Source organism: Hermetia illucens, chromosome 3, assembly GCF_905115235.1.
Source record: "Hermetia illucens chromosome 3, iHerIll2.2.curated.20191125, whole genome shotgun sequence".
NCBI lineage: Eukaryota > Metazoa > Arthropoda > Insecta > Diptera > Stratiomyidae > Hermetia > Hermetia illucens.
The window spans coordinates 173,035,657-173,048,061 of NC_051851.1; the positions used below are offsets into that span (position 1 = coordinate 173,035,657).

A 12,405-nucleotide genomic window follows, 5' to 3' on the forward strand; every position below is an offset into this window, starting at 1 on the left:
TTAAGTAAAGCTGTTTTCCAGCCTTTGATCCTTTCCACCAAACATTATTCGAAATCCAAGCATAACCACATCCATATCTGCATATTAGGAAGTAATCTGAAGAGCCAATTTCGGACATAAAGAGAAAGGAACACGAGCAGCAAACACTATATGAAATTGTGGTTTTCCTTCGTTTCCTGCTCCAAATTATGGTTTCTATATTTAGCCTGAATCCAACTCACATGAAGAAGCTCCACATTTGGTGTAGATTCGATAATGTCTTGTGTGCACGTTTGTGGCTTCACTTCAACAGTTTTCCTTGCCCTCGGCTCTATAATTTCCTATCATGGAGGGAAAATATGTACCAAAACGTTTTTCAATTGGTTTCCCAAATTAGTGCTAGTCGAGATTCAAGCAAAAAGAGCTTGAGAAAATATATGGGCGTATGGGACTAGGGAAGTTGGGATTTGAGGTTCCAATGCGGGCTACCCGTGGCCAACGTCTTACTTAAGGCACGGAAAGATTGGCTATCAATTAATTAATCGAAAGAAAAAAGGTGGCGTCACATAGTCTCTGCGTCGCAATTGTTGGAAGTCAGCGAGGGGCTTAATAAGAGCTTCTTTGCAAAAAATGGTTTGAACGGTTCACAGCGACAGCTAGTGCGTGTCGCTTTAGTATTTCGTGCATGACAGGTAATTACTTGGCCGTTTCGCTGATTAATCAATGTCTGGCAAGGCAAAGAGGATTTCGTTAATACTAAGTGAGCTACAGACACAACCCAAGAATATTGTTTCCAGTTCATTTCGAACTTGCAAATTAAGAATCTTAAGAACTGTGACAATGAATGGAAATTGTCCGCGATTTCTGGTAGTCAAAAAGCACGGTTGACCCTCCCCCTTTCTCATGAAGTGGACTCTTCTGACACAGGGTTTAGCTTTGCTTAGTAAGAAATCGTCGTGACTTAAATCTCGCTGGTGTCAAAAAGGATTCAAACATTAACTGAGTTGACGGTTTGAACCCGTCAATCAAGTGAATGAGTACCTGATTCAAATAAGGGCAATATTCTCCGGCCAGTGGAATGCTGACATATTGTCACATTTCCGAGAAAAAAAGAAAATGTTAAGCAACGGCCGATTGTGTGTAGTAACATAAGGAACATTTCATTATTATTATTCTGTTATGGGAAAGTCGCACCGCGTCCTTAAGGAACTATTGTGCCCCCTTTACTGTGTACTTATAACCGTCAGGAACTTTAGTATGTTCCCAACTTCCAGATCTTTCAGCTTTGCATCTGGTATTAAGTGTTCTCCCACATGCCTCGATCTACTTTGCACAAGTGCCGGACACTGTACCAGGATGTGTTTAGAGGTTTATTCATAATCCTCACAAAACCTGCAGGCAGTGTCCGTAGATATCCTTAGCTTCCCTAAGTGATAGTTCAGCCCACAATAACCAGTGAGCATTCCTACTATGATTCGGAGGTTCTTTTTGGTGAGGTTTAAGCAATCCTTTGTGCCTATGGGTTCGTATCCCCCAACAATCACTCTGGACTGCTCTATTCCTGGTAGGCCGGCCCAGTATAATTCCCTCAACCGTTCCTCTTCATTTCTTAGAGCCATAGTCATGGAACCCTTTTCGAAGGGTTCTGGCCCGTGTAAAGGCGTCCCTGCTCCCTTTTTTGGCTAGTTCTTCCGCTGCCTCGTTGCCTTCGAACCCAGTTTGGCCTGGAACCCAAAGTATCCAGACCTTGTTGGACGAGCCGAGTGTATTCAGTCTCTCAAGGTATTTCCACATCAGTTTAGAGTTCACCTGGTTGGACCTAAGTGCGTTGATCGTTGCTTGGTTATCGGTGAGAATAGCTATGTTCTGCTCCCTGTAGTTCCTTTGCTGATTAAAGGAGGCATATTTGTCTATGGCATATATTTCCGCCCATTGGCTCAAATGTGAGGGATCCGTCAGTATACCAAGTTATCAGTTGCTGGTTTAAACCGTATGTCGCAGCCAGGCTCTCCCAGTTTGCCTTATTACTACAACGTGTTTCAAACCTCTTATCGAAGTGAAACCTCGTTGCCATGTTATCCCTTGGTATTAGTAATTCGGGATACCGCCTAGAAAAGATATCAATCTTCTTTCGATTTAGGCAGCTCCCCGCCTCACTGATACTACCGGCCATCCTGAATATTGCCCTCCTTGCCTGCATTTGTATATGCAGATGGAGATGGGTTAATCCCAGAAGGACCTCCAGGGATGTCGTTGGGCATGTCCTCATTGCCCCACTGGTACACACGCAAGCCACCCTTTGGAGCCTATGTAATTCCCTGGCGTGTGTGCTGAATTCGCTTCTTTCTGCCCAGATTACCGCTCCATAGGTAATCATTGGCCTTACTATTGCAGTATATATCCCAAGTAGTATCTTCGGGATGCAACTCCATTTTTTTCCTGCTATGGATCTACAAGTCATCAGAGCCCTCGTGGCTTTCCGACAAGTGTTTCCGACATGTATCTTCCAGAGTAATTTTTGGTCCAGCTTAATTCCTAAATACATTTCATACCCAACTATGTGATCAACAGCTCCAATGAACACTTTACCCAGGAGTAGCTTTCACTTCTCAATAAAGGCTTGAACTTCGCAATAAGAGACCCGACTTTCCCCAAAGAGGACATCGTAATTGACATCGAGGCAGGAATCAAATATACATCACAGGAAGAAAAAGCCGGCACCCCAGCAGACCAAGGAAACGCAGTGATCATCATGGACAAAGGACCACATGACGACTTAGTATGCCAAAAATTAGAAGAAGGTAAGTTTCACGTCATCAGGAAGGACCCTCTGTCAGACTCCATGAAAAGACTGGAAATGGCGCTGGCTGAATGCATGCCCATTACTAAGAAAGCAACCAGATTGAGAATGCCTAACCCATCTCTGCCCAGAATCAAATGCCTCCCCAAAATACTTAAAGAAAGTAACGAGGTCAGAGCGATAATTGCAGCAACGAATTCACCGACCCAAAATATTGCGAAGTCGCTCTTGGAAGAAGTCAAAAGGATAGGGTTAAAAATAGGAAAACGAGCAGTGGGAAACGGCAGAGAAATCATTGCTAGACTCAACGAGGCCGGGGAGATACAAAGTGGTGAAATGTTAGTATCCTTTGACGTAAAAGCGCTGTTCCCAAGCGTACCAATGAAGGAAGCTCTACACTTGTTCGAGGAATGGATCACGACACACGAAAACTCATCTGAATGGAGGAAGAAGTCTAAAGGATATAAGAAACTGACCTTCACATTCAGGAATATATTTTATAAAACAACCTCCAGGGCAGCAATGGACAACCCCCTCTCACCGCTCCTATGCAAGGTATTTATGGAGTACCTGGAGAATGAACTCGAGGAAGCTGGGGCACTCCCAAGATTCTGGATCAGATACGTGGATAATGTATTAGCAATTATCAAAAGAGAAGAAGTAGGAACAATCCTCCAGAAACTCAACCGGGCACACAGGAACATCGATTTCACCATGGAGATCGGAAAGGAAGGGGAAATACCGTTCCTAGGTAGGTAGGTAGGTATCAGTGGCCGCTCTGAGGAGCCCAATTAGCGCTTTGGTGCGCCGTTTTGATGCCACAAAGTCCTAAGACCGTGACTGCTGTTATGGGATCAGGGCGGCAGAGTCCAGCCGGCTCGGATCTTCAGAGCCAGCGCGTAGCATTCACGAAGGAAAGCAGCTCTCCCACCCTGCAGCTAGAAATCTCTCTGAGGTCCCCAAAAAATGGTTTACCCAGTGTCCGCAGCCTGCCTCTAGCCAGAGCTGGGCAATCACAGAGAAAGTGCATGAGGGTTTCCCTTCCTTCTCAGCAGCTTGGGCAATGCAAGTTGTAGAGTATGCCGAGCCTAGCGGCATGGTCCTCTATGGGCCAGTGCCCCGTGCAGATCGCCATAATCTTGAACGCATTTGCACGCGTCTGGTACAGGAACTCTCGTGATCGGGCTATGTTATAAGCGGGCCAAATTCTCCTTGACTTGGCACAGCTTGTAAGCCTTCGCCATCTCAGGCCCGCGGCTGCTAGGTAGTGCGAGTAGACTCGGCCTCCGACAGCCGCCAGCGGAACACCGACTGTATTTGCCGAGGGACTGCCAAGAGCAGAGCCTTGCCTGGCCATCCGTCAGCCCGCTCATTCCCCTCTATGTTCCTATGCCCGGGAACCCAGAAGAGAGTGACCTTGAGCATGCCGCCCAGACGGTTAAGCGCGTCTCTGCACTGCCCCACCAGCCGGGAAGATGTCGTCGTTGAGTGCAAGGCCTTGATGGCCGCTTGGCTGTCGGTCAGAATGGCTATGTTACGCTTGGGGCTCGAATCATGCTCCAGCCATCGACAGACTTCCAATATCGCCAGTACTTCCGCCTGGAATACACTGACGAAACCTGGGAGACCATACGGCTTGGATACACCGTGTGTATTCGAGAAGACCCCCGCGCCGACTCCATAGGCCATCTTTGATCCGTTCGTAAAGAATACCGTTCCTAGACTTAAAAATAATGCGGGAAAGAGGGGATTTTGAATTCGGCATCTATAGGAAACTGACCCAGACAGAACGAACCATCACATACACCTCAAACCACGATCTGGACCATAAGATGGCGGCATACAACTTTATGATTTACAGGATGGACACAACATCGTTCAATTAGGAGAGAAGAAATCAAGAAATGAACTACATTCTAGAAACAGCCAAGAAAAACGGATACAATAGGAACCTCATCGAAAATCGGATCAAAAAGAAACTATGCCAGGCCTCAAGACAGCAACTTTCAACACTCCTCCAGGAGGTGAACACAGAACCTAGGCAATGGATAACATTAACCTACTCGAGTCGGACGCAGAACCTCAAAAGGCGGCTACATAAACGTGGATTCCGAGTCACCTCGACCAGCAGACGATACCTATTTAGGACCCGGTTACAATCAGTCAAGGACAAAAAAAGAGTGTACGGAAAAAAGCGGCATTTGTAAGATTTCCTGCACAGACTGCGACAAGATTTACATAGGGCAAACAAAACGGCTAGTCCCCACCAGGGTGTTATTACACTTAAAGGAGGCCGAATCCGCCAAGAATAAGAATAACCCACACATAAGGTCCGGGATTGTCAGACGTATAATAGAGCAGGGACACCATTTGTCGTTGGACAACGCCAACATCTTGCAGGAAGTGAATCACGTTAGGAGATTAGATTCCTAGGAAAGTCTCCATATCTCAAAAATTCCTCCGAAAAAAAGCTGAACAGGGACATGGGCAACAATTTTTCCACCTAGACGGAACTTTTAGGAAGGACTAGGAGAAGAATAGAAGCCTAATTAAGATATTATAATCCCAGGAATAGCTATGAAAACCCAAATGCTGAAGGAAATTTTTCAGGAGATAAAACACTAAAGAAGGGGACAGTTGATCCCTGAAATACGTATTCATATAAATTAGATACTTTTAGCCAATAAAAAGGAAAAACATCTTCCAAGACAAGACAGTTTTAGGAACATCAATTTTCCAGCGGGAAATATTCCCCATTTGATATGAACTTTGGTCTTTCGCCATTATCTGTCCGTATATCTTTCGTAATTTGACAAAAACGCAGTGAATACGGGTGACAACGGACAAGAAATACTGGAATGTCGTAAACAATTTTATTTCCAAAATTATGGGATGACACCACAATTTTTTAAGGTAAATTTTCGGTTCGTATATTTAGATTATAGATAACATCAATCTACTAACAAAATTGCGTGGTTCGTTATTTTTCTCTCCAGGTTTCACTGAGTGTTTTTTGCAATTTCGCGGACGTTATCGGAAGCATTACTGAATGCAAGTTCGAATTTTACTAAAAGATCTCTCAAATGGGGTTATTTCAATCAACTAAATCCCATCTTAGCACTTAAGATTTTTCAAGATTTTATTTATATCTGAAGAATCTTTAATAGGAAACGTTGGCATCACGGAACAGCTTCAGTTATTTTCCTGTAATTGGTAAACACTTTAAAATCTATAGGTAATTGTCTCTTGTTCCTACCGATGGTACCCCGATGACCAGCACTTGCATTCTTATGAAAGAATGGTTTACCTAGTGTCGGTAGCCTGACTCTAGCTAGAGCTGGGCAATCGCAAAGAAAGTGCCTGAGGGTTTCCCCTTCTTCTCGGCAGCTTCAGCAATGTGAATAGTAGAATATGCCTAACCTAGCGACATGGTCCCCTATGGGCTAGTATCTTGTGCAGACGGTCGTAATCTTGTCTGGCACAGGATTTTGTTATAAACGGATCAAATACTCCTTGACTTGGCACAGGTTGATAGTCCTCACCGGAACGAGCTCCGCCCCCGCCTCGAGTCTCTGTCAGCCCCTCATTCCCCAGGGTGAAACCCAGAGGAGAATGACCTTGAACATCCCGCCCAGATCAGCGCATTTCTGCACTGTTCCAAAAGCCTGGAGGATGTCGTCGCTGAGTACAAGTCCTTAATGGCCGCTTGGCTGTGGGTCAGAATGAGTTTGTCACGCTTGAGGCTCGAATCATACCTCCTCCATTGACAGGCATCCAGTATCGCCAGTACTTGCACATGGAACACACTGGCGAAACCCTGGAAACCATATGACTCGGATACACTGTGTGTATTCGAGAAAACTCTTGCAACACGCCCCCGGTCTTCCACTCTGCCCTGGTTGGAAAGTTCACAGCAAAGTTTCTCGTGAAGTTCAGCTTGCAACGTCCGGTTTGGGGGTTGAACATTGTAAGGCGACATGGTACTGCGCTTCGGGTAGCCGTCGCCGAGGCACCCCAGCGAGCTTAGTTTTTGTTGCGTTAAACTTGCATCAGGTGGTACATTTAGTCGCTGAAGCTTCGTCTATACGATGGTACCAGCAAATCATTGAGGTCGTTGAGGGTCCCGGCGTGCGACTACCCGTTCGCCCATCTCGGGACCTTAACCGTGATTGCCAAATATAATAAAAAAAATAATAATGATAAACGAAAATAAAAGTAGGTAAATGAAAAGTGCAGTGTGGTTGACTCAGCGCATTCTGTTCGAATTGCCTTTGTCCCTGGAGGTTGCGCTACTTTAGGGTGTTTCTAACCGTTTCGCTGATAAAGGCTTAAATAATTGCTTCTGGACTGCTTTCCTGTTGCACTATATTAACGGCTTTTCGGCGAAAATGCGTGTGGATCAGGAATATAAGGTCGAGAGGCGGGACTACATCACAATCGCTAATACAAATCATTTCATTTCTTCTCGTCAGGTTCGCGCTTCCGATATGCCACCACAACCGCATACCATCCATGGCAAATGCTTTGAAATTCTTGCTTTTTCACGTAACCACCGGTCTCGCGATGTTTCACTTTCTCTTGCACTTTTGCGTTAGATGGTTTGCAGAAACAGCAAATTCCAAAAGAGTCTATCCTGACTCAATTTTCAATTATCTAAAGTACCATCAGGTTTTCTAAGAGAGCCCAGCTTGGCGGACTCATCCCTTTTAAGGACTCTGTGGGGCCTTAAAGTTTTTTTCGGTTGTCGAATTTCGAATTTTCATGCTATTGTCTTATATTCATGCTGTGGGTTCCTATAGTAACTAGTCTGGTTGATTTCCTGGGTTGTTGCAGCTTTCGATTCCCTCAGGATTTACTGGATTTACTTTCACTAATAGGCCAAGCCACTTTAAAACATTGTAAAAATGTTCAAATCTCACTGGTGGCATGAATGAATGAATGAAGTGCTCTAACACATTTCAAAGTCCTGATCCAATTGGATTGTTGCGCCAAAGATTATTATTATAAAAATGTGCGTTTCAGAATTTCCAATTGAGTTTCTAACTCCACAGGAGTCTTTTGTCGTCTAGGGAGTTGCACTTTATTCTCAATAAATTCATTAAATTTTACCCAATCCATTTTGCTTGGCCTGACGTCTTCGCCATTTCACATGGCTCCTAAATCCAATGGCGAATGGAGAACTTGATGTGATGACTACGGACGTCTGAATGCTCAGACCATTCCAGACCGCTATCCCATACCACTTACCCACGACTTTTCGCACAACCTCGCTAACTGCCGTGTTTTCTCGACCTTGGACTTAGTCAAGGCATACCATCAGATCTTTGTATAATAGTTCCCGGAGACATTCTTAAAACAGCAATATGCACACCTTTCGGATTCTTCCTGATCGCTAGGATGACTTTTGGACTATGCAACACAACACAAACCTTTCAAAGATTCATCCAATCTGTGCTGAGAAACCTCAACTTCTGTTTCGTACATTTGGATGATGTTCTGGTCGCGTCTTCCTTTAAGTCCGGGCATTTAGAGAACCTCGAGTGTATTTTTCAACGTCTTCTTGGGGCCGGTCTAGTAGTTAACGTTGAAAAGTGCAAATTTCTACAATCACAGATGAGATTCCTAATTACCCCTGAAGGCATCCAACCAGACCCAGTCAAGGTGTGAGCTATTTCGAGCTTCCCGTTTCCGCAAATTGTTAAAGATCTGAGAAGGTTCTTGAACATGTTAAACGTCTATCGTTACTTCTTGCCCAAAGCCACTCAGCACCAATTGATCCTTAACGCCTTCCTGTCTGGGCTGAAAATCAAAGAACGTTTCCACACAATCAATCTCGACATCATTGGCCCTTTGCGAGACCCGCACGGTTTCAGGTATTGCCTTACAATCATCGATAGGTTAACTCAGTGGCCTGAGGCGATATCTCTGAAAGACATTAGTACACAATCTTGTGCAGAGGCCCTCCGTCGAAAATGGATTCCGCACTTTGGTGTTCCGGCAATTATGATCACCGACCAGGGAATGCAGTTTGAATACTCCCTTTGCGCAGAGTTGGGCAAGTTCCTCGGCTTCAAACACCACCGAACAACCGCCTACCACCCGCAATCCAATGGGATGCACAAAAACTGGCACGGGACGCTGAAGGCCGCTATAATGGCCTAAGACAACCTCTCTTGATCGCAGGTCCTGTCACTCCTTCTTCTTGGCCTCCTGATAGCCAATCGCTAGCTGCAACTCCCGCGGAACTGGTATACGGGGAAAATCTGAAACTCCCCAGTGACCTTCTTCTCGACATCAACACTACCAGTCTCTTGCGTCTGCTGAAGAACACAATACTAAAGCTGAAGCCGCTGCAGCCGCTCTATAAGGGCTCCTTCGAAATCCTCGAGCGAGGTCGACATTATTATAGCCTCAACGTCGGAGCACAACCAAGAGGGCTGCTTTGGCTCAACTAAAGCCCTTCATCCAACAAGAAAACGCGACCAGAGCGAGAGGCGCGTGACGCATCCCCTTTGACTTGCAGCACCGAGTTGAGAGGGCCGTAAGTCTGATTCCTTACTGACACCCGCGTACAGCTGAGGGTGAAGTGTTGTGGCGACACGAGCAACTTGCTCTCATTCCTGAGACCAATTGAAGTGATGAAATCAAATAGTTTCTCTCCTCTAGGATTTCATTTGCTACTTGCCCAGCTAATATATTGAGCGTTCGAATGGCAATCTGGTTGAAGACCATATGACTCCACACACGCTACTAAACCCTTTAGTTCTTCAATTAAGAAATGACAACTGGAATCTAAGGGGACATACAGAGGCAACTATGGCTCGTTGCCCTTTACCATTAGCCTGGTATTGTAAGATGGCCACAACTAGGCCCTGAGTACAAAAATGTCTCAGCATGGCTTTCAATGAATTTGATAGGAGGGTCAGCCAATGCCACAGAGTTTGTTAAACCGAACCCATGGTCCTTACACCAGAAAGATATAAGAGAAGTGCTGTCAATTAGATAGCCTTGATGACAGAAGAAACGAAGAAGTTTTCTCGAGATTCAAGTTAATTTGACAAACCTTTATGTCTTTAGGCATAAGTGTAGTTTTATATAAGGTAAAAATCGGGTGCTTACTGATGTCTGCTGCTTCCGGCATGGGCTTCACTTTCCGCCGAGGTTTACACTTTCGTGCGTCTAATTTCTATGGATATTGCCACGCCCATGTCCTCATTCCCAACCAGCTTCGTGTTCAGTCGCAGTGCCTTCTGTTGCCGGTGGCTGAGAGCCTTCTCAAGTTCATGGTGTCCAGTTCGCATAGATCGGTTTATCCTTCCATTGATTTTTTCTAGTAGAGACGTAGGAGAACGTTCTACAAGACAAGATTTGGCCTGTAGTCTCCTCTCCTCCTTCTGTCGTATCTGTCTTATCAACTTTATGGAAGATTTGAGCAACAATGCCATGGATAGAGAGCCCACAGCAGATTTCCCAGTGTGTCCCACTATGAGATTTACTGTAAGTTTGAGTGTGTCATAGGCACCTTTCCTATTTGTTCTATGCAAAGCATTCAGTGAACTCATGAAATTTTTCCAATATTTCAAATTATAGAGCACTTAGCCCAATGCTTATCAATAAATAAACAAATGCAAATACTTCAATCATGGGTTGTTTTCGTTATCACAAGTTTATCCACATTCTTTTCAAAATACAGCAAAAGTCAGTAAACACTAATTGCATTCAATCGCAGAAATTATCTTATCAATTAATGTAAGACCAAAGCTGAAATATTGAACTCCTTATCGGCTAGATAAACGGCAAACCCCACCAAGTTCAATTCTCACGATAATGGTGCAATTTTGTAATGAATTTATATTACTCAATCGTGAAAAAACAAATAACATTTCACATGTAACCAACAATTAGACAAAAGAATTATCGTCAAGTTAGCGAACATATAAAGATAGAAGATACCTTTTGGTTTGATCAGGTGTTCCAGTTCTATCAACAGCTCCAAGTTGATGATACACGCAGCATATATTTATTTATCTGCACAAACAAACGCTGAGCGAGGCACGTAAACTTCATACGTATAAGTTGAGAGCAATTTTCGATGGTTTAATTAGACGAAAATGAAATAATAACAATGGATAATGGTCAGTCATTGGAGGTACGAATATTTGCACTGACATCATCCAGCTGATATGCATGAATGTTTAAGAATGGAATTTGATGCTTCTATTTTGCAGAGGAGAAGCATTACGTAATTTGGGTCGATTCATGCTTGTGGATAGGAGTCACGGTGGAAATATGAAACCTATGCATTGCAGATGACATCATAGTCCAACAAAAGCACTCGTTTAGGCTCCCCGTCATGATATTTTTATTATTTCCCGCTGAATTATAACACTGAGTCCTTTCAGCTTCTAATGAACCCCCCAAGGCTCTGTGAAAGATTTAATATCTTTCGACCCATTAATTTTGAATGGGGCAACCATTGCAGAAGGATCTATTTCCTCTAGATAGATTTACCCATTCCTTCTATCAAATGAAATCATCACTAGATCATAAAAATAGGATATACTTATTAACTATTAACAAAAAGAATTGGATAAGAACAGGATCGAAAAAAGTCCATACAATATATTCCACACGTAATCTATCCATTTACGTATCTTTTCCTTATTTCCAGATACATGCAATACTATTGGAAGGTGAACCGTGAAGGACGTCGCATTCTAATGGATTACTACTATGCCGAACAGGGTAAGCAAATTTATGGGGTGCCAATCGGTGGGATTGGATCAGGCACTATTGGACGAGGATTTGCTGGCGAATTTTGTCGATTTCAAATGAAACCTGGAGTCTATGAATACAATACGGTCTACGCTAATCAGTTTATTGTGACGATTAAAGATGAAAAGGATAATACAATCTTTCAGAGCTTGTTATCGAGCTATAGGTATGTAAAGTATCTGTTGTTACAGTAGAGGTAATGCATGTGAAGTTGCTTTGTTGAATGTTCGCTAAAGTATATGTTAAAATTTTATTGTATTCTTGCTCTATTTTCTCCTAGCATCAAAATGAATGATTTGAACGTATTCAAGCATAGTATGTAGTATGTCAGTAGCAAAAACTTATTGCCAATTGATGATGCCCTTCCATGCCAAGTCAAGGGTGCTTCCAACAAAAATATTGCCTCAGCGGATACGACAGAAATGGAAAATGCATAATATGCAAGTAAAATTGTATTCTAACGGCAATTCTCATCACTGGAAATTTTAACTTTCATAGGAACCAAATAATCAGGACGATTCTGTCGATTCTGTAAAGTAGCCTCGCGTTTTTTCCTTGCAGCAAGATAGCCTTTAGCGGCTTCCTCTTAGCTTTTCATTAACATAGTATGCTGGTCCCAAGCCCAGGTAAAGGAGGAGAGTTTGGGGCAACGTACTCTGTACTATTCTCAGTAAAACAAAAATAAAATGCTGAGATCAGGGAAAGAGATAAATAGAGTATAGTTGGAGTTATTCTACTATGGTAAATCCTACCTGATCTCTCTTGGTGACAGGCCCCGCGACAGGTCGACCAAGAAAATGCATAAAATATCGTTACAAACATGATGCTCGGATTAAGTCACAGGCCTCGGA

At 43.6% G+C, this 12,405-nt stretch overlaps 1 protein-coding gene across 2 annotated transcripts in view; it reads left to right on the forward strand.

Moving 5' to 3' along the window:
- Positions 1 to 12,405, forward strand: part of LOC119651157 (non-lysosomal glucosylceramidase) — a 67,905-nt gene that overhangs the window by 13,281 nt on the left and 42,219 nt on the right. For both annotated transcript variants that reach the window (XM_038054565.1, XM_038054566.1), the window contains exon 2: positions 11,451 to 11,720. In XM_038054565.1, coding sequence (XP_037910493.1) covers positions 11,451 to 11,720 — 270 coding nt within the window. The remainder of the gene's footprint in view (positions 1 to 11,450; positions 11,721 to 12,405) is intronic.